This window comes from Corvus moneduloides, chromosome 1, assembly GCF_009650955.1.
Source record: "Corvus moneduloides isolate bCorMon1 chromosome 1, bCorMon1.pri, whole genome shotgun sequence".
NCBI classification, from domain to species: domain Eukaryota; kingdom Metazoa; phylum Chordata; class Aves; order Passeriformes; family Corvidae; genus Corvus; species Corvus moneduloides.
In genome coordinates, this window is record NC_045476.1 from 160,865,809 (window position 1) to 160,889,948 (window position 24,140).

A 24,140-nucleotide genomic window follows, 5' to 3' on the forward strand; every position below is an offset into this window, starting at 1 on the left:
CCAGAGCAGTCAGAGGTGTTATCTGCCCCCAGGTGCCCTGACATGTCAAAAAAATCACTCCCGATGAGGAAACAGAGAGCATTAAGCTCTGCATTTGTTGGATACTTGCTCTTTGCACACCAGGAGGGAGAGGAGCATTTCTGTAGCTGCTCTCCCTCCCCGAGTGAGCCTTTGTTTGGGTTGTCTTGTCAGTTGAAAGAAATCAAGGGTTTTCTTGGATGAGAAAGAGCCACAAATCCTTGTGGTTACCTTCCTGTAACTAACACACATTTCAAACTTTACAGCTTAAAACACTCAGAAATGGCTCAAATAATTCTGGAAATTTCTTATCACTCATCATTAATCTTTGAGTTTATGTCCCAGCAAACCAAAGCTTTCCTGCCCCCCGGTCACTCTTTCAGGCCCTTAGAAGATTCATGGAGGTAGTTTGTCATGGATTCTCAGGTAGACCATTTTCCTTCCAAAATTCTAAGGCCTTTGTTGTTTTTAGAACTAAAACAGAAGTTTAACTTGTTGCATGGCTGAGCATGTGGCACAATTCTGCTCATCAAAACCACTGAAGAAATCATGTGTGACTCACTGGTACCTCCATTCTAACTCATCTAACAGGTCCCATCAGTAAAATTGCCCTTCTTTTCTTGTCAATAAAATAGTTTGATTGGATTTTTGGAGACAGTGCTGGATCTGATAGTTCATTAGCTTCACCTGGAAAGAACTAAATTGGATAACACATCCAAGCTTGGCACAGTTAAAACTGTAATCAATGGAAATAAATAAATTAGAAGGGAAGAGGATTAAGCTGTCCAGCACTTTCTCATTCACTCCTTTGAAATGTCAATTCTTCGCCAAGAAAAATAGGTTTAGTAGAATAAAAAAATTAATTTCTAACAACCTAAATGGAAATATGAGCAAAAAAATACACATTTTATAACCAAAATAGTCTTTTTGTGTGAACGTAAACATATGACAGAATACAACAGGAGGTGCACAGAAATAAAGGTGGAAAAATGAAGGTATTCTCTGTGGATATGGTGTTATAAGTACAACTTATTTTTACTCAATTTTTTCCAGAAAAAGGTGAGGTGAGATGTATGGTTCTGTCTTCTGTCAGTGACAAGCAACAAGAAGAAGCAGAGTACCTGCTCCATCCTGAGGTACCCATTGGAGAAGGGCAATTAATTTCTGTTTGTGCCTGTCTCTTTCCACTGACCATAGATATAGCTTAGAGAAATATCTTGGTCTAGATACACTTGCATTTTAGATGGCTTTAAACAGGCAAGATGAACTCTGCTTTCCAAAGCTGATCATCATCTTCTTAACAACAGACCACAGACTACACTAAAAATGCACTGAAGGCAACATCAGAGGCATCTACCCTGCTCTGACAGGTAGGATTCATAAAATATGTAACATAAACCGTGTTAAGCCAAGTTTTCCAATGGTGTAACTGCATCGACAATGTACAATATTTTCCTGTTGAAATAAGAAAATTGAGAGCCAAGGATGTGATGTGCTTTGACAAAATCCTGAAAGATGTTAAATTTAATCCCTTCTGAAGTAATGTGGCATTTCTTCTAGCATGGGCACAGGCATAGAGATGTAAGGGGAAAATTCCCACTTCTATTTACTGAAAATGTGCTTTCTCTTTTATGATTGTCTCAAAAAACCTGGAAGCATGCCTTTCATTAAAAAAAAATTTAAAACTAGAAGATTTTTTCCTTTTTAATGAGTTGTTGTCACTAAAAATCACAGTTTCTGGCAGTGGCAAAGAAAGTAATCATTAGTGAAGCTACATTCTGAATTTAAACCAGGAATTCAGTATAGTGCTTCAGACAAAGCAAACCTCCTCCTCCTCCTCCTTCAAATAAAGGGATGAAATTTTGGGTCTGTGCCCAACACTGCTGAGCACATGCAACTGCAACTGAGATCTGAGCGGGTGCTCAAAACAAGTTCCGTAGCTGGTGACACTCTCCCAAAATGGATATTCTGTAAAGGGTATTCCAGTGGGGTTTTTTAATACTTCTTTGATCTTTTAGAAGAAAAATCACAATTCATGAAAGAGAAAATAAAGATCCATCCCTGGAAGTGTTCAAGGCCAGGCTGGATGGGGCTTTGAGCAACCTGGTCTCATGTAAGTTGACCCTGCCCATGCCAGAGGGTTGGAACTAGGTGATGTTTAAGATTCTTTCCAACCCAAACCATGCTGTGATTCTATGATCTGTGTTTGTAGAAATACATTCATACTAAACAAGGAATATTTTTCTGTTCTGTAATATTCTATACACCTAAACTCCCACCTTGGGCCTCATAGCATGTGCAAAAATACCCCATATTCATCTCTGAGCACACATAATTTTACAGAAGGTGATGTCAAGAGTTCAGGCTGTTTCCTAAGTTCTGACTATCTTGTCAAAGCCCTGCACTCACAGGGAAATGCATTTTATTAAATGCTGTTCAAAATATGTACAATAGGAAGTATTTGCATATGAAAAGTAAAATTATTTTATACAATAAAAAGTATATACAAAGCAAAGTACTCCAATTTCTGTTGGATTGGCCTGGAATCAAATGCATAATTTCACGTTTGCATGCTAATTTTTTCATCTTTGGTTTAGCTTTTAAGAGCTGTGATAATACTGATAATTGAAGCTTCCTGCATCCTTTTGATGTATCTCCCTAATATTTAACCATTTAGCCAGAGTGTCATACTGAATGATCTGAATGTCCCCGCTCACTTAAATTTCTCTGGAAAATACGCAATCTAATATACTGTCATATTCCAGCCTGCCTCACTCTGTCCTCTCCCTGCTAAATTTTCCCTGAACAGGGCCAGCAAGAAAGAAGCCAGACAAGTTACCTGTTCCAATGTTTGATGAAAGAGGCAAAGCTTCTTCTCTGATAAAAAAGAAAGCAAAAGCTTATGAAAATAAATTAGAGTTCTTTGTAGCAACAAAGGCTGCCCCAGCCCTGCAATATGGTTTCCCTTGAATTCAAAAAATTTTGTATGCTGGGATAATATAGAAAAAGGCATCCAATAAATCAGAGAGTTTTAAAGCACCATTTATATGGTGAAAAGTATGTTCAGTGCCACTTCAAAGCAAATAATAGCACTTCCTTACATTTAATTCCTAACAAAAAAAAAAAGAGATGTATTTACATATTTAAGCTTATCTGGAGCTTATGCTAGAGGAGGAAGGGCAGAATAAAAAAAAAAATAGCAAATTACCTAATTTGGACATTAACATTTGTTTTGCTGTTTGGTTGTCTTTGTCTATTTGGGTTTTTTTGTCTATCTCAGCAAAACATCTCATCAGAAAAACCACCTGAGCACCAGGAGGAACAATGCTCCCTTAATATAATATTGGATAATTCCAGCTCTCACAGCAGAAACTGCATGGACTGTATGAACTCGATACTTCCATTACCCAGACTAACTCTTTTGTCTATTTATCATAACTTCTTCCATCCACAGAAAAAAACAGTGAACAGAACCTTCACCCTGAACCAAGAAAAATCACCATAGCACACAAGAGGCACAAAAAAGGATTCACATCTGTTGTGTGCTAAATAAATTAGGAGTTATGAATGTAGATGATACTTAAAACACTTTAAAAATCTCTAGGTGTCTTGCCAACACCACATTGCAAGGATTTCATCCAACATAGGAGATTATGCGACAAAGATATAAAGCTGTCACTGAATTGTTGTGGATATAGTAGTGGCACACTTCGGTCTCTCCCACATTTATATCAGATTTGCAAAGCTGTGGAGGACAAGACATCAAGGCAGAAAAAATAAGCCTAAGAGCATTAAACAGAAGTGAATTGTGCTAATCTGCTCAATACAAACAAATTTTTACAGATCTTTATTTTTGTATTTGATTCTTTAGAGTGCCTTCAGCAACTCACCTGGAACAACAAACCTGTTTATCCTCTTATTCTACATCCATGAAAACCCAAAGCTATTGCATCATACAGAGAAAGCTGACTTTCTATGTGCAAAACCTCTCTGTAAGTACAGAATTGGGCAGCTGTCCTCTTCCCAAGGGATCTCCTATGGAAAGCCAAGTGGTGCTGCACGCAGCACATCAAGAGTCACAAGGACTTTTAGCTGTGACGAATCTTGTGGGCTGTTTTTTATTTTCCATTTTGTGAATGTACAAATTTCCCAAATAATAATGCAAAAATCATCAGAAATCATCCCTGCTCAACACAGTGGAAACTGCTGTAATTTGAGGGGAGGAGTATTTAGTCAGAAATATTCCATAGAGGAAGGATAGAATTAATATTGGATAAAGCATGCTGGGACATTTTCCTAACAAATATTGATAGACTTGCATTTAGTAATTTTTCATGTAAGCACAAACCAACAATTCTAGGGAGGAATAAATCAATGACACTATCTTAAAAAAAAATCAAACCAAACCAAACCAGCAAAAAGAAAGTGGGAGAGAAAAGGAAGCATGTTAAGCTTAAATTAGGTTCTCAAGCTGTTTTAATCTAGATCTATATATAACACATATATATATGCTTTGAAATAGGGCAAAAAAAAATTTAAATCACATCATGATCAAGTATAAAGTTATACAAAGGACAGGTGAGTATCTCTGGCTCTAAGTTCAACACACAGCACATGATACACTCTGGCTGTGTAACTCGTAGGGTCTCTTTTTGATGGCAAGATGACTTTTCAAAGATGCTGACATTGTGTTTCTTGTCACCACTGAGAGCAAGTACCAATGCCATACATTTTGTACCAGTCCTTGGGCAGGCAAAGCCTGGCGATGGCACACTGGACACACCTGAATGCCATTCTACTGTGATACTTTCTCCCCTTCCTATTTAAGATTTCAGTAAAACAGTGCTCTCTGTGAAACAAGATTGCTCCACCCGTGTAGCTCTTGGGAACAGGAATTATAGCTGGAAGACGTTGGTTTCACATCAGTAAGATTAAACTAAAGGTGCTCTACAAGATGGGTGTCTCAGATCTTGTTCTTACCTTGTGGGGGTGCTCCTATTGGCTGAAGGAGTGGACGGAAAAAGGGGAGAAGAGTCTCGGGATGGACCTATTGTAGCTGAGGTACCACAGAAAGCAAAGGGGTTGTACACGGACTTTAAAGAAGGGCGAGCTCCCCAGCAGCTCTCCCATGGACTCCTGCAGTCAGGAGCACCAAGGACAAAGTCCAGGAACCCTCTGAGGGGTGGAAAGGGACTGGGTAGCTGTAGAAAATTTCAGTCACAAGAGAGAGGATGAGAAAAAAAGTAATAATAATGGATGGCAATAGTAGCTGGTCCTAGAAAGAAGCAGCAGACTCCCAGTTTTCTCAGGTGGGGCTGATCGGCACAGCTGTATAAAATGAGTGATCCAGTGCACAAAGGACAAATTATGTTCGAGACACTTGAGTTTCTGATATACTGATTTACCAGTGTATGTCAACATCTTATTCCACTAGAAAGCCAAGGTGATGCCTTAGGTTTTTAACTTTTATATTTTTCAAATCCTATACTGCCTAGTGTGTAACTTTGAAGTTTCATGTGGCCTGTTAGCTACTGTTCTCTCATGCTTGTTAGACATAACAAACCCTCTCTAGGCTTGCTCTTCAAGGACACCAGGCCCCAAAATGTGTAAACTAAAAGCCTCTGAAGAGGAGGGACAAACTTGGGGTAATTACATCATTAACTGAGGTTATAATTGGAGAATTAACCCTGATATGTAAATGGATCAAACTTACAAAAGTGTGAAGAACCCGTGACCCAGGGTCCATCTTGGGTGTAGCCTTTTGACTGCCAAGGGTGTGCCTTTGAAGGCCCTTCAAATAAATACCTACTTTTATGCTCTTATTTTTGTCTAGTCTCTGTTTTTAGATGGCCACCTCAAGGCATCATTTTTTTGGCACCCCAGATGGGACGACAAGGTTTCTGGAAATCTTCTGGACTGAGAAAGATCTGGCTCAGCTCCTCATAAGCAGGCACGATGCAGAGGGTCTGTCTGACCTCATGCAGAGGTTTATAGTGTCAGCATTTACAAACAAATAAATCACAGGTACTGATGGGTACAGGACAGTCAATCTCCTTCTAATGCAGCTGCTGCTGCATTGGTCAGATAAATCATGTTGTTCCCTCCACCAGCTGCCTTCATTAGACCTCTGACAGCACATGGAGCTCTTCACAACTTCTGAAATGGCCATACCTGTGCAATGCACACCTGAAGTTAAGTAAGAGGAATCCCAACCCTGCTGGTTTTTATGTGCATCCCAAAACAACTCACCCTTTCACCATCCAGAAGCAGGTGCACTCTGAAGTTCATCGACTCATTAAGAATGATCTCTTCATTTCTGTACAAAATCTGAAATATTCTGCTGTAAACGTTGTTTTCATGAACGCAGGCCGAGCAAAGGCTGGAATCACCTGCACAAAACACAGACAGACTCCTGGTGTAATTTCAGCAGGGAGATTATTTTTTATCCTATGACTTCATTCCAGGGTTACCTAGGTATTACTTGTAATAAACACTTGCATTCTCAATAATTAATGGTAGTAGAGCAGACTGTTATTGTGGGTTGCAGGTTCACAGACATATATTTAAAGAAAACAAATGTTAAACTGTAGGCAGGGTGGATTCCAAAATGAGAATACTTGATCCTGTGACAGCTCTTATCCTATTAACTTTCTTTCTAATAAAAGCTAAAGCATCAAATGCTTAACTCAGTGCACCCAGCACCATGGGGACTGTGGGTGTTCACCTGTGAAACTTCATCTCTTATCTGCAATGGGCATCTTTCAGAAGAGGGAGTTTTCTTGTCATCTCTGGTTCTCCCAGAAGTTACTACCTGGGAGGGGGGACCATAATCAATAGCAGCTCTTGAATGTAGAAACTGGAAGTGCAGAGACATCTTGTTAAAATACAGAAACATAAAAACATAGTCTTTGTTTTCAAGATGCCTTTGTAATCCTTCAGGTCCTTGGCACATGTGAGAGATGCCAATTTGGTCCAAAAAACTGAGATAAATCTGAGGAACTCAAGAACCAAAACCCTGTAGCTTCTCCACATCAAATTCAGCCAATAGCTTCACCTGTGTGCTGATGTATCACATCATCACAAATAAACATCAAATAAACTCAGATGGGATTTAGCCTTCCTAACTTTCAGATGCCTCCAGTGTATGTATTTTATTTTGGTTACAATGGAGCCTGTGGAATTTAGGATATCATTAAAAAAAAAAATAAGTTCATGCTTTATACTGAGCCAAATTTTTGCTTCAAGTCTACTGCTTGTTGAGCAATTCCCCTTTCAGTAAAACTGTGACTTGCTGAGTTGTACAAACCCACACTGGAGGCAACAATTTGTACTACAGTGAATCCCTTCCAGAGGAGCCTGCAATGATGGTGTGACTTTTAAATGAACAACTGGGCACCAGAGCTAGGCACTTCCAAGGTGTGTCTTGGCTGGTAATCAGAATCCCCTGCTAATTCTACTTTTGTAACCCCAGAGCAACAAAGGTCTGAAAAATTTACTTAGAGCTGGTTTTGTCCCTTTCCTGTAGGAATCTGAGTTTTTGAAATATAATCCTTTAGCAAAAGGTATTTTCAAACTCTCCTGACAAGGGGTGCTTAAAAAAAGGTGTACCTGAACCAGTCCTTCAGAGAGAGACAGATCTGTGATCATCATCAGGAAGTCAGAAGGCACATGCTTTTTAGAAAGTATAGTTTTTCAGAAGGTACTTCTGGGAATTTTCCCCTTTGAAGAATTGTTTTGGATCCACCAGCTGTGGTGAGATAAAAGTCCAGGGGCTGCTGGTTTGTCAGGAGTTTCAAATCAGGACAAGTCTATTCTGCTGAGGTTTGTACATAATTTGCAGTCATAGGTCAGTGAGTCAAAACTGACAGAGGATTAAATATTTTATGAGATAAATTTTGGTTAGAGGCAATAAAAATAGAAGAATAGAAAGGACTTCAAAACAACCAAAAAACCCAAAGAAAAAGGTACTGAAGACAAGTATACAAGTGAATGGAGTTTTGTCATTATAATGATTAATTTTGTGGTGCCAGTCTGCTGGAACTGGAACAGCATGGACACAGAAATATCTCAAAAAAGACAAACAAACAAACAAACAAACACATAATATGGGGCAGAATTGACTAAATGCCAATAAGACCAATAGGACTTGAGCTAATTAATTAGCAGAAGCATTGTGATGTCATCCAGGCTATATTAAAATAATTTTCCTATTACTGACTTTTATCAAGCACACCCAGGAGCAGCCCAAGTATTTCTTCCTGCTATTGCTCTTCCCATCACCCATCCTGCACAATAGTTATGCATAAATCCAGGCAGCCTAGATAAATAAACATTTATTTTCATGTGCTACACCAGTTAGGCTAGAATGTTTCAGCCTGATTAGCTCTTCAAAAGCATGCAGCCATATTTATTTTAATTTAAACCTCATGATATTACAGACACTGCAAAAATCATATTAGAGGTATAATGCATTCTTACTCCTAGCTGGCAGACAAAGGAAACTTTATGTTATTTGATTTGGATATTGATATACTGGCACTCTTCTCAGATGGAAAGCTTAATCTCATTTTCTTTTCAAACACACTCCTGAGCAGACCACTCCTCATGTGTAATTGCTTTAGGAGCTGGATTTGAAAGGTGGCATAAGGAGTCATTTCTCTTGTTGGAAAGGTCAAAGCCAATGACACACTACAGTGTTTGGGGCCGCCTCAAATCAGAGTATGATGTTACAGGGCCAAAAATCACTGGTTTAAGCAGGGAGACCTACTTTGCAGACATCTGGCAGAGAACTACAGCAGATGAGTGACTAATCCTCCCCTAAACTCATCCATCCCTGCCTACTCAAACGGCCACAGGCAGTTTCTTCCCTCTTAGAGTATGACCTAAGGCTGCAGCAGGAATTTCCTCAGAGGAGAGCTTGGCAGTCTTGGCAGTGCTGACAGCAATGCAGGGATCCTGCCTCTCAAATCAAAGGGGAATGACAACATCTCTACAGATGTTTTCCTTCAGGCTGCAGCACCTACTGGTGAATTCTGTGCTTTAAGGTACAGACAGGGACCAGGCTACATCACTTTGCTTGAGCTTCTTGCACTAACTAGAAGTGGTTGCTGCTACAAACATATCCTTCCTTAGCCTACTCCATGAAAGCACCATCATCCCAGAACCTTTTCCAAACTTCCCCTATTCCTGGGATTCCTTCTGAAACTTATGTCTCTCTAAACCCTAGGCGTGTCTGCTGATAGACAGTGGCACTAAGGCTGGCATTGTGTCACAGCTGCCACCATTCAGAGAGGGTTGCTGGCAGAAGACACAGCAGGTGCATCCCTGTGTTCACACAAGCGCCTTGTCCTTTGGCAGAGGAGGGTGTGAGACAGAAGATCAGAACCATAGGTTTTCCCACATCTATTTCTAGCACAACTTCAGCAAACATCTCAGCACTCACAGGCAGCCCAAAGGAGACAGGCACAATCAGCAGACACTGCTGGGAGCTCCCATTCCCAGGTGAGACCTGGAGCTAGGAGTCTACTGACCTGCATTTATTCTACAGTTTCAAAGGCTTGAGCTTTGGTGAATACAGAAAAGAACTCTAATTTTGTGGTAGTGAATTTTTGATCAGTAAATTTACCTGTCAGGAGATTTATTTGGGACACGTACAGTATTCCTTAAGCTAGAAGGAATCCTGTTTTCCTGTCTCCTCTTCCTAAATGTCTATTCCATTTACTGCTTATTGTCTTTGGGTTGAATAGTTCTTTAATTTATCTGGAAAGCAAAAGAGCTCTCAGGGCTGTGAGAAACATGGTAAGTATGAAGAGGAGAGTTGTGCTCCACAGGCATTCAGAGAATGAGAAAAGCCTGTTTATGCATCCTTCTCTTACTATTCTTACCATGCCATCCCACCATCATTCCTAAAAATTCCTTCACAGGTTACTGAAGAATGGCATTTTTAAAAAGGAAGGGAAAAAGGCTCTTTGCAGTTGTGGATGCTTTCATACACAGGGTACTTGCACAGACCAGCCACTATATCATGTCCTGATTTCGCACTCTCTCCATATGCAATCTTCCAAGCATCCCCATATACACTCTAGTCTACCTAACTTAACTTTCCCATCTGGGAGTTTCTATAGATGGAGGTTTCTAAATATTATTGCAGCACATCATACAGAAATTACTCATCTCTTTAAAGATTCAGAGAGAGGTTATTTAGATCCTGGAGGCCCCTGAAAAATTCTTTCCAGATAATCTTACAAGAAAGGAATTGATGGATAGTTGACCTGTAAACCATTTTGTTACATATTTACAACCTAATTTAGTGAGAATAGAAACCATATTAATCTGACCACTGCCAGGACAAAGGCACTGAGGTGGGTTGGGTTGGTGGATGTCTGAGGCAGAGGAGAGGGGAGGAGAGGAGAGGAGAGGATGAGAAGAATGGAGAAAGAAGTAAGCAATGGATAAGAAAGTGTTTGAACATCTTTTAGAAAAAGCACTGTAACCTGAAGGACACCATCAGAAACCTTAGCCTTATACAGAAATATGTGTCAAACCCACTGATCAAACCCACTTAACCATAGCTTTGAGTGTTGGCAGTAGGTATAATTTGATGAAGTTGATAATGATAATCATCTTCTGTTGACTGTTGTGCTATTTGTGTTTTGAAGGAGTGTGATATGCCAGAACAATTGACATTTCTACTTGAAATCCCCACTGGTGCATCAGCTGAAAGTGCTGCTGGCCAGACTGGCAGCATCCCTCAGCTGGTGCAAAGCTGTGACAGGGACTCAAATTTTCCTGATTTTCAAATATTCTCATTTGTGTCATTTCCCCCAAGAGAACCCTCACACCACTCCCATTACTGTGAGGAGAGGGAAACATTTCTAGGGAAAAGTAATGGAAGGTGGTGATAATATTCTGAAGGTCAGAACTGTTCCCCTGAACTTTCTGTGATCCTAATACACACACCAGATAGAGTAGCACTCCTCCCAAACTCCAGTGGTCAATTATCCCAATTGTTTTCTCCAGGTAATCCAAATTACACATTTCTCAACTCTGAGCATTTATAGCATAATTTCTCTGCTTTCATCATGCCTAAATTATATCAATTTCCTTCAAAGTTCCTTTATTTGAACCCTCAACTCATTTTTTTAACTGCTATAAAAATGGTTTGAGAAGTTTCATGATTGTTCTGTATCAATAACTCTCCCATGGAGCAAACAATGACACATGCATATCTCAACCTCTGATTTCTGCCAGGGAGAGACTCTGAAATGGCAAAGTCTTGGTGTAGCTGCAACTTGATGATGAATGGTTTTCCCAGAGCCACCAGAGTAACATGAGCCCTTGCTGTTTGCAAAGCAATAGAATTGGCTGGTTCGTATGCCCTCTGCATTCTGTTTGCCATGTCAGTGACTGGAGTGCCCCAGTCTCGCCACCTAGAATCTTTCCATAATTACATTTTTAATTTTGCTTCCTCATGATGTCTCTACCTGCCAAAGAAGGAATGAATATCAACCAACAACCTTTTCAAGGATGGTAAGCACCCTAGTCTGCAAACCCAGATTAGCCCAGCAGTATTAACCTCTGAGAAGTAATGGAGGTTTGTTCATATTTATTTTTTCAAGGCTTGAAAACATATAAATTCCTCATAGCACAGCCCTTAATGAAGAACTAGTGCATGAGGGAATGCTCCTCTGATAGGAGGATACCTTGAAAGCCATGAGTGAAAGACAGTTTGCTTTGGAGAGGCTAGAAAAGGAAAGTTAAAAAATCCTTCATTACCTCACTTCACATTACTTTCTAGCTCTGCTTCCAACAGGTACTAGAAGCACGAAGAAAGCCTTGGAATTCGTTCTTTGGTTTATTTTAAAGTTTACTATCTTACTATGAATAACTTTTAATAGTGTTAGATTTCTCCACACAACAAGGAGTGTGAGACTTAAATGAAAAGTGAAAAATTTGTTTCTCCAAAGGAAACACATTAAAACCTCCTGCACAGCAAATTTTATCCTACACAACTTTTGTTTTTAAACCTATAGGTCTTGGCTACAGAATGATGAGAATTTCAGGGGGAAACAACACACTTATACCCCTCTGTACGTTTTTCTTTTACTATAGTTTAACTTCTGGGTTTGACAAAGGAAGAGCAGAGACAGGATTTACATGAACTCTGTCCTCTATTCTGCAGCCCATAAAAGTAATATTAGTTACTACTTTTTCAAAGTAAGGAAGGAGGACCTGTGACAATTCAGTCACTACACGCTGCTGCTGAAAATAATACATTGCTTCCTATCCCCAGTGCAAGGCAGAGAACAAAGAAAGTAATACTTTTTTTAAATTCTAAATATAAAATTACAACTCCCGGCCTTTTAGAAGGACATCTTCAGTTTTGCAACCAGCTCTCTCTAGAATTAGCTCTCTGCAGTTTCATGAGCACTGTGTCAGAGATCTAAAATAAATAGGGAATGCTTATACAGTCAGGAAAAATCCGTATGGAAAACAGATCTAGCTTCAGATCTAGCCTCTTTAATGTCTTTATGACTACAGCACTGGAAATTAGATAATTACTCAAATGCTGGCAACTTCTTGAATCTCTCTTGCTATCTGGGAAAAGCAGTATTATTATGCTGCTATTCAGATAAATGGAAAAGCAGGATTCTGCTAAGTTTTGCTTTAATGAAAGAGATGCTCTTCAATAATGTAGGGAAATCAAGATACTGCAGCTGTAAAAAGAGCTTTACTGTAAATATTTCTTTATAAATAACAGTGCACACTTAAACATTTCTATTTTAGCCTAATTCATGGCCACAAGAAGCCTGTCATAGCCTTTATACTTGTGTTTCCACACAGGAAAATCCCAGAGGCAGATGATACCTTTAAAGGCAGATGGGTTCATTCTCCCAGGTCACTCGTGCACAGACGGAGAGAGGGCACTGCAAGGCACTCACTTGAGAATGATCTGTGAACATTTTGAAACTTTCCTGCCCACGAACCTTATGTTGCTGCCCACATAGCCATGTGGTGTCAGCAGTTCATGTGATCTCTCTGAATATGCCTCTGTGGAAAACCGGCTGTTGGTAAATCCCAGCAGAAGGCAATTTGAACCCAGCTACATGTCTTGCCCTGGAGCCACTTGGAAGAAATCACACAGTCAATTAAACAGTGGTGAACAGGGAGGGTGACAATAAACAGGTAGAAAGAGTATCATAAAATAATCACAAAATCACAGAATGGTTTGGGGTGGTAGAGATCTTAAAGACCCTTTAGTTCCAACCCCCTGCCATGGGCAGGGACAGCTTCCACTACTCCAGGTTGCTTCAACTCCATCCAACCTGGCCTTGAACATCTCCAGGGATGTGGCATCCACAACTTGTCTGTGCAGCCTGTACCAGAGCCTCACCACCCTCACAGGAAAGAAAGTATTTCTTCCTAACATCTAATCTAAATCTCTCATCTTTTAGATTAAAACTGTTGCCCTTGTCCTATCTCTATGTGTGTAAAAAGTCTCTCTCTCTCTTTTAAGTACTGGAAGGCTGCAATGAAGTCTCCCCAAAGCATTTCAAATCTGTTTGGACTAGTTGTAATCCACCTACCTGTAATTGGAGTGATCTCTACAGCATACAACATCCTGGTTGGTACTGCCATAAACATAACCCAAATCTATCTCAGGGATGACCATCTCCCTCACCCACCCATCCTCATGCTGTCTTGTTCCTTGGCCTTTACTATCTGAAATTCCCACTAACCTCACAAGCAGAGCTGGTTCTTGCTCAGAATCCTTACAAAAAAAGAACAGATTTTCTAAGTTTCCTTGTCATCTCAAGTCTTCTACTATTGTTGGAATTCTTAAATACTTGCAGGTCACACTATTTTGGTATTTTTAGAGAAAATTAAGACATGTAAGTATTCTTCATATGAACAGTAGGCCGTCTTGCCAGAAACTAAGCAAGCACTGTGCTGCAAAATACAAGCAAAGAAGATCAGAAAACCTAGTGCAAATATCCCTGTTTATCTAACTTTCTTTTTTTCCTTTACCATCTGTTGGAGCCATATGCCTTCTTAAATAAGTGCTAATTATAGGTCTCCACAAATACTAATCAAATAGTGGCAACTGTTGCAAACTTCAGCTGGAATTTTCATTTCTCCTTGATAAAAATCCCTCCAAATCAGGCTCTAAGAGGGTTGCCTTTCTCTGGTTTTCTGGACTTAGGTACACAGCAGTTACAGCTGTCACACTCATGTCTGTGTTAAGACATGGGAGTTATTCGTAAGAAGCTGGGGAAGTAGTAAGAGCCAAAGCACATCTGCCACCAAGCACATTGGGGTGAGTTTGGGACAGAAAATGACTGTGTCTAATAAATACCCACTGACACATTCTGTAGCAGAGCTCTTGGTGATTTGGGTTTTCCTTCACTGCCCCTGTGCTGCTGCAGTGAGTGAAAGAGAGGAAAGAAACAACCCTGTCACAAAATCACCTGGCTTTTAGCACTGAAGAACTGGAGCAAAGATAGATCCAATACTAAAATTAAATTCTGGAAGAGAGATTCTAGCCTATTTAGAGAACAATATATGTCCTAATGAGCTCAAAAAGGGCAAGACTTCACTTTCATGTCCAATGAGCATTTGTATAAATGTCCATTTGTATAAATGTCAATTTGTACCATTCAGGCAAATGCAGAATAACTGCCTCCAGTGTCAATGTTATTCTGCATTGCTGTGTAATGTGAAAACACTGAAGGATAAAAATTAATCCAGCCCTAAATATGGCAAATGAAGAGTTGAAGTGCCTTTAAAAAACCCCAAACACTAAATAGCTCTTTCAGCATCACAGGACTCTGGCAATTTCAGACTGTTGTACTGACCTTCCAGGAAGTTAAGATCTATTCTAGCAAAATTAAGATTAATAAAAGAAAACAAAATGAAAGAGAAATTAAAATAATATGGTTTTAATTCATTCCACCCATCAGGTAGAGAGTTATTTCCCATTATAATCACCAAAACCTCCTTGTGTGAATGAGTGGTGCACACAGAAGAAAGAAATCACTTCCAGAATTTCATTCCAACTAGTCTTTTCCTCTGGCTACCAGTGGTAAGATTCTCTTCCACTTTTCTCACCACTATTCACATAATGCTTTGGCAGCTGGGAAACCACAAATGTTTAGAGGTCCAGAAATGTAAGAGTTGAAATGCATATATAAAAGTGTGACTATCTGTACTTTACAGACAAGCATATGTATTGCATTAATCCACTGGTTATTCCCCCAGTGTCTCACAGTGTATCTGGCACCATGTCACCAACACAACAGCTACAGATTCAGAAAAAAAGGTCCTGAGCTAAAATCCCAGATCTTAAGTGAAACTGGAAATTAAAGATTTCCCTGATGTGTCTGTAACACTGTCAAGTCCTCTTTTAATGGTACAGATTGGGAACTAAATGCTTCCTAATGTGCTTTTTCAATGCCTCCTGTGTTCAAGAAGGTGATAGATGGAAGTTGTACATTCACCAAGCTTTTATCTTCAGGACTTTGGCCAGTTGCACTTTACTCAGAGGGTAAATTACTTTGTATTGAACATGGAAAACATTTTGTGACAGTCTAATAAAAAATATGAGAAGAAATCTGATTTGTCAGAGGTAGGATGTAGTTCCTAATATTACACTCTAAAATAAAACCCTGAGGATTCAGAGTGAAGGACTTCAGACTTCCACTGGAAGAAGCCACCAACTCTGGATCACTAAATACACAAAAAAGGCTTCAAGGCCCTACAGATTTTTTCCTCTCTGTGGACAATACCAGTAATGAGGTATTTCATATCTTCTCTATGATTAATCCTCAGAGTTAATTTAGATACAAGAAACCTGATCTCTCAGCTGTAGCTGCTTCTGCTGCAGCTGAGGGTCTTTCATTCTACAGCCTGCCAGTTCAATGTACAGTGTGATGTCCAAGGTGAGTTTGTCACACCCACATCTGCAAAGGTATACCTCCATATGATGTTTTTCCTCCACATTCCACTGCACCTGTACAGATCCCTTGCTCATTCATGAGAGACCTGATCCTACTTCCAGGTGGTCTCTGATTCTGATCACTAGATTTGGTACTTTTATACAATGGGAGAAAGGGTAGAAACACATCCGGCTCCTCACATGCCCATAAAAAGCTGGAAGAACTCTACAAGTTCCCAGGTCAAGATAATGTGCTCTAAATTAGATGTTGCTCTTCTGATGCAAATTCCTTCTACAAATTACAATACATTCCTTGTTCTGGAGACATTTCACATGTACAGCAGTGGTTTCTCAAGGTGTCTCAAGCCTCCAGAAAGGCAGTGAATGTGATGGAGACTGGAAGAGTCAGAACACAGATAAGTTGTGTCAAGTCCTCATGTTTTCAGCACAAGTGTCATCACAACTTTGAAGCTGACAGGTGTCAGATACCTAGATACTCAAGCAAAACTCTATAAAGACTATTTTATGTGCTTTCTAAAGAGGCGAAAGGAGTAAAAATTTCTCCTAAATACTAACCCACACACACACAAAAACGATTTTTATTTCCTTTTGGTGTGAAACAATTTCTGTTAAAAGTAAAGCAAATATCCTTCTGAAGTAGCTTCCAAATAAGTAAACCATGTTGCTAACCTATCGCAGGAACTGTTTCCATAAGCCATAAATTTAATTGAAACCCAGAATGTTCTTCTGTTTGTTTTGTATCCTTAAATATGCCTTTGAGCAGATATTTTAACTTCTTATTCAGCTGAGACATGAAATTGCTCCTTTCCTAGGTCAGCCAACTCTTGCCTGATTAGTGATTTAATTGCTGTCTATACAGCTCAGTACAAAAATACAATAGTTTGGTTTTTTCTTATTTATTTGCTTCTCCATTGTTTCTCCAATTAGATTCCATAAACCTCAGTCACTGCATTGGTAATTTTTTACTTTTAATTTTTTTTTTAACTTTTTTTGTTATGTACATTATCTCAGTTGAAATCCTCAATCTTTGTCTGTATCACACAGATATAAATCAGCAAGAGACTGATCCTTCTTTGTCAAAGCATGTCAGGCAAGAGCCATTTGGGTTTCTGTCTAGGTTTTCACTAAACTGCATTACTTTTCTCCTTTCCTGTGATGTGCCAAAAGTATCATTAGCTGTTCTCTTTCTTTGGATTGTTTTCTTGTAAGACCATTCATTGCCTTCAGTCTGAGTTAAGGGTCACTCAGGAAAAGGATCTGTTATTTCTTTCTGAGCAGTCTGGGTTTTATTTGGCATAAACTTTGCATACACATCATAGTTCTGCAGTGAGTTCTTAAATGGAGTAATCACCATAAAATAAAGTGCCTTGAACCTAATCCCACCTGCCTTCCACAAAAAAAAAAAAAAAAAATCTAAGACTTTGAATTGAAATAATTGAAATGGGCTAAATCCTGTTGATCCAAAATATCTCATATGACTTACCCTGCATTCAAAATTTTAAATGCCTTTACCTCTCCAAGTGAAACAAAGATGTAAAAAAGGCCTTATAGCCACTATAGACAGTAATCTTGCACAAAGTTATGCTCAGCTGCTCAAGTTAATCCTGAAAATCAATGGCAAAGCTGGGAAGGAACTCATAGAATGGTTTGGGTTGAAAGGGATCTCAAAGCACTCAGATCTCCAGAGAGATCTGGATCCCTGTGCTATCCTCTTGAGAGACACGGAACAAATAATGAGGCAGCTCTGTGCCTCAGTTTCCCACCTATTAACTTCTCCTTTGCTTTGTCTCCCATTTAACCAGTTTGCACTTGGAGAGCTGAATGTTACTTCAGTATTTACCACACTGCTTTCAGCTGCTGTATCTACCTTGGCTGAGAAATACTGCTGAGCCTGGAATGCAAGTCCTTTATGGCTCCCACACAGGATAAATTGTGCCAATATTTCCTTAGATATTTTTGCCTAGTGACAATCATACTTTTCTTTGTCTAAATTTATCCATCAACATTCCCAATAATTTTGAGAGTGACGATTCCAAGTGCAGCCCATGGAGACAAGTTTAAGCTGAAAATATTCAGGACATGATTTGCAAGGTTTAAATTGAAGTCCATTTCCTGGAGGCATTATACCTTCTTACAAAGTTTACAGAAGACAACAGGAGAGACTGTGTTGCAGCTGCTTACAGCTAGCTCCCTTCCTAGTTTTTAAACTCTTTCCCAAAGAATGATAGTAGGAATAGTATATATTAAAATGACAACTTTGGGAAAAAATTATCATTTCTGCTGCTGTAGTTAGAGAATTCAATGGTAGGAAGGTCTGAGAGAAGAACAAATACTGGAGATCCTAAGTAGAAAATATTCCCAGAATTGCATGATCACAGAATTGTTAGGGTTGGAAGGGACCTCTGGAGATCATCTAGTCCACTCCCCCAAGGCAGGGTTACCCGGAGCAGGTTGCACAGGAACTCATCAAGGCGGGTTTTGAATGTCTCCACAGAGACTCCATGACCTTTCTGGGCATCCTGTTCCAGTTCTCTGCCACCCTCAATGTCAAGAAGCTCTTCCTCATCCTGAGGTGGAACTTCCTGTGTTTTAGTTTATGGCCGTTGCTCCTCATCCTGTCACTGGCCACCAAAGAAGAGTGTGGTACCATCCTCCTGGTACCCACCTTGGAGATATTTGATTGTATTGAGTCTCAGTCTTCTCTTCACACTAAAAAAGCCCAGCTCCTGCAGTCTCTCCTCTAAGAAAGAAGCTCCAGACCCCTCATCATCTTTGTGGCCTCCACTGGACCCTCTCCAGCAGCCACTTGTCTTTCTCGTACCTTGGAGACCAGAACTGGACACAATATTCCAGGTGTGGCCTCACCAGGGCTGAGTAGAGAGGCAGGATCAGCTCCCTCGACCTGCTGGCCACACTTTTCCTGATGCACTCCAGGATACCTTTGGCCCTCCTGGATGACAGGACACACTGCCAGCCCAATATTGAACTAATTAGGAAACTACCCATGTAAAGAAGGGTAAGATTCAAATCCAGTAGAAACAATGTCTCTTCTCTTTTCAGTGCTTTTACAAATGCCTTAAGCCAAGATGTTGTTTTCCATTACCCAGGGAATAGTGATTTAGGTTAAGCTTGTTTTACAGATATTAAGATGCAGAAAAATATTACAGTGCACTTTGAGTAAGGCTTTTCCACATGCCAATGTCCATGCAAGGTCAGCTGTCCTTGAAAATGAGAGCTATGGGAAATCATGTAAGAGCTCATGGATATGAATTACGGGGAAGAGACTAAGAGTTAGCTTGTACTTATTCAAAATTAATAAAGGGAATTTAAAGACTTGAGGGGAACATTTCATGCAGAAAAAAAAAAAAAAGACAAACTTTTTGCAGACAGATTTTTCAAGATTTTCCATCCTGTTAACTCTCTACCTATTTGTGAGCCAGCCCTGGTAGCAATGATCAGAGCTGGAAGGTGACAGTGGGAGCTATTGTGAAACCCCTTAACTAAATAAACTTCAAATATGAGACAAGCACAGTCAGATAAGGTGTTTACACCAGTGTTTTGAGAGGATTTTGTGCTCCTCAATGTATTTTAAAAAGTACAGGGTTGAGGACAGCATAAAGCCATGGGCCAAATTCTAACCCTGTTCCAATGACCTCAGCACTAAACTTGAAGGTAGACACAACTATTACAGCTTTATCAGTTACTTGGTCTGGGGTTTTGAGTAAATTACAAGTGACTGGATTAAAATCCTGGCTTCATGTTCCTAAAGCTGGATCATTAATACACACAGAATCACCCAGTACTCTTCTATACCCAAATCTGGGCAAGGTCTCCCAGTTCTCTGAAGCATTATTCAGTCAGCAGACCTTTCTGGAGCAAGAGATGGTTTTCAGAAATTCAGGAGTTTTGGAAAAGTAATCTGTTAAGTAATTGGAAAAAAAAAAATAAAAGGCTCATTTTTTCTTTGGAAAAAAAAAAAACATTCTTCCTCTGTTTTTTCTTAGTTGCAGCTGAAATTCTACATAGTATAAAGGCAAGGAGGTCTTTTCCAAAATTGAATCCTGCAGAAACTGTGTCTAAATCAGCCAGAATTACAGCTGAACAGCTGACTGAATCTTGATTTCTGCAACTGGATGAATAATTTAAAGCACACTAACAGCAACACCTGATAAATGTTTATTTAATCTTGTTGCCATTTTCTTCATTTCTCTGGCTGAAATTACTCAGATTCAACTGGTTTTCTTTCATACTTTTAATATGGACTTTGATGTCTTTTTGAGAAAAAGCTCTGTCAGGCAAGAACTGCATGTGCACCAGTTTCAAGATGATTTTGTGTAAAGCTGGGTCAGCACCTCTGAAGAGAGCTTGTGCTGGAATGGCAGCTCTTTCTTCAGTGCAGCTGTGCCTTTCCTGCTTGAGAATGCTCTCGAGTCATTTGCCATTGGGTCACTTCTGGGAACTCTCTCAAAATATACCAAAAAGGGATGGTTTTCCACTCAAGCCTGCAGAGCTGAAAAAACAAAAACTGCCTACTAGAATGATTTTGTTTCTTTCCTGCTACAATTATCTAAGAAGTTTCGTAAGACTGAACCCTTCCTAGCTGAGAATGGCTTTTCCCTTCATGCTGTTCCCTTTCAGCAGCAGTTGTATATTAAGGTCTACCTTGCACTCAGTTTGTCTCAAGGCTTGCAGCAAGGATCAGGTGAAAAAGGAGACACTTTTACCAACTCATCCTGTCACAGCTGTTACTTCTCTTTTAGCTTTTCACTTAACTCCACTTCTGACCTTTTAAGTCAAGGACGCTGCTGAGGTCCCCTTGGCCTGTGCTGAGCTACGTTGGCAGAGATGGGAGTGATATCAAAATCAGTGCCTTAAATGTGAGGTTTGGGTCAGCGGAGAATAATCTTTTCAGTGGAGTATAAAGTATGTTATGACTAATTCCCATAGAGATGTTGCTCTTTCTTAAACTTTTTGGTGAAATAGGATTTGATAATTTCTCATTTGTCCAAAATCACCACCAACATACTATTTTACCCAGTCCTTCATGTTGGAGCAGCCATCTGAATCAAGAAGTGTAAGTGAATGCAATCAAACTTCTGTGCAGGAATAGGTTGGCTGCCTCATGTGTCTGCATTCCCCCTTTTCCCCAGGCTGCTGATGGACTTAAAGCCCTGAAGATCCAGGAGAGGGTTTTATCCTGTTTATCTATGAGTATATTCTACATCACAACTCACACTACAAAGCACTTATTTAAGTGCTATGATGATCACCCTATATGAAAACAAAGTACCTCTTCCTACACTTCCCCAAATGTGTATTCACCATCTTCTTTTGCTGTGCAAGTGATCGGGATTTTGTTTGCAATCACCAGGCAAGTGACATCACAGAAACAGGCAAACCCTCGATTCCATTCAATTCACTGGAGTTTTCATTAACTGGCTGGATAACGGGAATACGTCTCCTCAGATACCCCCACAACCTTCAGCTGAACACTAATGCAAGGAGCCCTCCCTCTCCTAAAGATGCTCGTCACTAATGAGTCTCAGCTACCTTGCATAAGCCAATTTCCCCTTCCACATAGTAATTATGTAAATGAAGGTGAAGTTCCTGATAACTTCTATTGGTTCTATTTGGCTCACAATTAAAAAGAAGAAAAACATGAAAAACATTAAAAAACTTTCATTTCAGTCTGGAGAAAGAACTGGTTACCCAGACCAAAAAAAAAAAAAAAAAAAAAAAGAGGAAAATTTTAAATGGGCTTTCCCCTTAATCCCAAAAGGACAACAATAAAAATATGAAATACCACTTCTAGATAATATTCAAAGAGCTTCCTTCATTGTGTGTAGTCATTCAATTTCCTGTTGCAGCTAAGTGCTGCCAAAACCAGGCACCGTCAACATAAACAGTGACCAACATTCTACATTAAATCTCTTTGACATGACATGAAAGCCTCCAAAATTTTTGAATGGCTTGGAGGTAATGCATCACATGAACATTTTTATGGCCTTTACATCTTCACAGTGTGAATTTTCCACCTTTACCCTCACAGTGCTAATTGCAGGTACTGTTCATGTCTCTTCTAAAGCAGGGAAACTGAGGCAGAGCTTGACTTGGGCCTGTTTCCTCAGGAGTATTCAACTTAAGTCAATGTAAATTAGGCCTTTGAGGGATATTGAAGACCTTCATCTAAGTGCCTAGCATTGGAGAGTGGGAAATAGAAGTCACATTTCACAGTTCAGCAACAGTATGAACTCCCTTTTCCCCTCTTCCTAGTGTTGTAGAAACTTCTATTATTGGAAATCAAAAACCAAAAAGAAGTTTATTTTCAAAAACTGACACTTCAAAGCTGAAGTTTAATTTGGTCTCATTAAAACCTAAAACTCAATTCAATGACAAAAAATAAAAAAATAGAAAAAACCCACAGTGTTCCAATTATAATCCACAAACAAGAGAAATTAATTATAGAAGTCTATACCTTTGCTTTTGCTTCCAGTGTGTAACACTAATACAGAACCACACAGTCTTTCCTTGGATCCTGTCAGAAATCCTTTGTAGTCTCTTCCAATCTAAGCTTTGAGCCTCTTAACTTTGGTGAGTGTATTTTCAATCACATATTATTATGTCTAGTAACACAGAAATCCTTATTCTGTTGTATGTAGCAGAGATTTTTCATCTCCCACAAATATAATACTACTTTATTAGTGTTTGAATGGAGTTATTACACTACTTTCCACTACCTAAGACAGAGGCAACTAACCCTTGATATTTTTGAAAATGTCACATGGGGAAAACTCAAATCCTGACTTCCACATACTTCTGAGAGACTATTGATGAGATTCTCCAGATCCACCTCATATTGGCACTGCCCCTCGGTTGCACCCACTAGCCTTCAACAAAATCTTTAGGGTGGGATCTGTCTCATTTTGGTCACAGGCAAGGCAAGCAACTAATTTCAGTCGATTTTTGTTTTAATATCAGAGGCAAGAAATCAAGACCTAATAGCAGGAATCACTGTAACCTAAACCTGATCCTTCAGAAATGGGGAAGGAAGGCCTTCCAGTGTTACTTATGAGGGAAAGTTGCACTACAACATTAGGCTCCTCAATCTGACTCCAAGACTACCCAAGTCTGTAATTATTGCTAAGTTTATGTGAGAAGCTCTCATTCCTCCTCCTGAGATTGGGAATCCAATGCCAAGACCAGCAGACAGAGATGCAAGAGATGATTCATACCTATCAGGGGTATGGTAGAAAACGTCCCCACATATGCAAAACTCAAACCTAAAGAGCTAAGTGATATTCACCTTCGTAAATGGCTTCTAGGTGAAGTGTGAGATGAGCGATAACAGATGGGCTGACATAAATAGACAAATCCAGGAAATTAGGAGATGATATTAGTCTCCATGACTGGAAGTACTCTCAGCACAACTTGGCTGAACTTGCTGAGACCTTCCCCTTCACCAAAGCACCAATACTGTTGGAAAACCTTATACTATTCAGGGGAAGAGAGGAGTTTCAGAGAGACCTCACTCTGTAGTTTCCATTATTCCCCTGGATAAAACTTGACCTCTGGTTATACCATCTGGTATTCCATCTCCTGAGAAGGCTTGCAGGCAAAACGATATCATCATTGGCCAACATCTGTGCAGGACTTTGTGTGGGTATTTTTGGGGTGAAAATTATGGGAAATATATTTGGCATTATACCAATAATTGCACAAGAGAGAATGGTACCAATCCTCCTTAAGGTAAGAGCCAGCAAACTTCTCTCAGAGCAAGAGGCAGGATGAGTAATGTGAAATGTGTAGACAAAGAGACATTTAGCACAAGTGCAGGCTCTCAGGAGGCAAGTTAGCTCATGGAAGGTGTTTATTAGGTCACAGAATGCACCAGGACAGAGCCAGGCTAAAGATCTTCAATATATTTTTGTGCTTGGCAGTACAGACATAAGCTCCTGTTTACCTCACAAAAGCTTGGCCGCAAAGCTGAGTTAACTCACAGTAACAAGACATGCTGAGATGTGCAGATGGAAAGTGTTACGCAGAAGTGGCAAGACCTAGTAGCTGTTAATGAGAAAATACCAAATATCATTAATCAATGTATCTCAGGTGTTTAAAAGTTTCACCCCCGCATTTTAATTGGTTTGCCCTGATGCTTCTGAAGACATAA

At 39.7% G+C, this 24,140-nt stretch overlaps 1 protein-coding gene across 8 annotated transcripts in view; it reads right to left on the reverse strand.

Moving 5' to 3' along the window:
• FAM135B (family with sequence similarity 135 member B) overlaps positions 1–24,140 on the reverse strand; it is a 271,218-nt gene that overhangs the window by 68,256 nt on the left and 178,822 nt on the right. For all 8 annotated transcript variants that reach the window (XM_032134040.1, XM_032134030.1, XM_032134049.1 and 5 more), the window contains one exon: positions 6,268–6,407. In XM_032134040.1, coding sequence (XP_031989931.1) covers positions 6,268–6,407 — 140 coding nt within the window. The remainder of the gene's footprint in view (positions 1–6,267; positions 6,408–24,140) is intronic.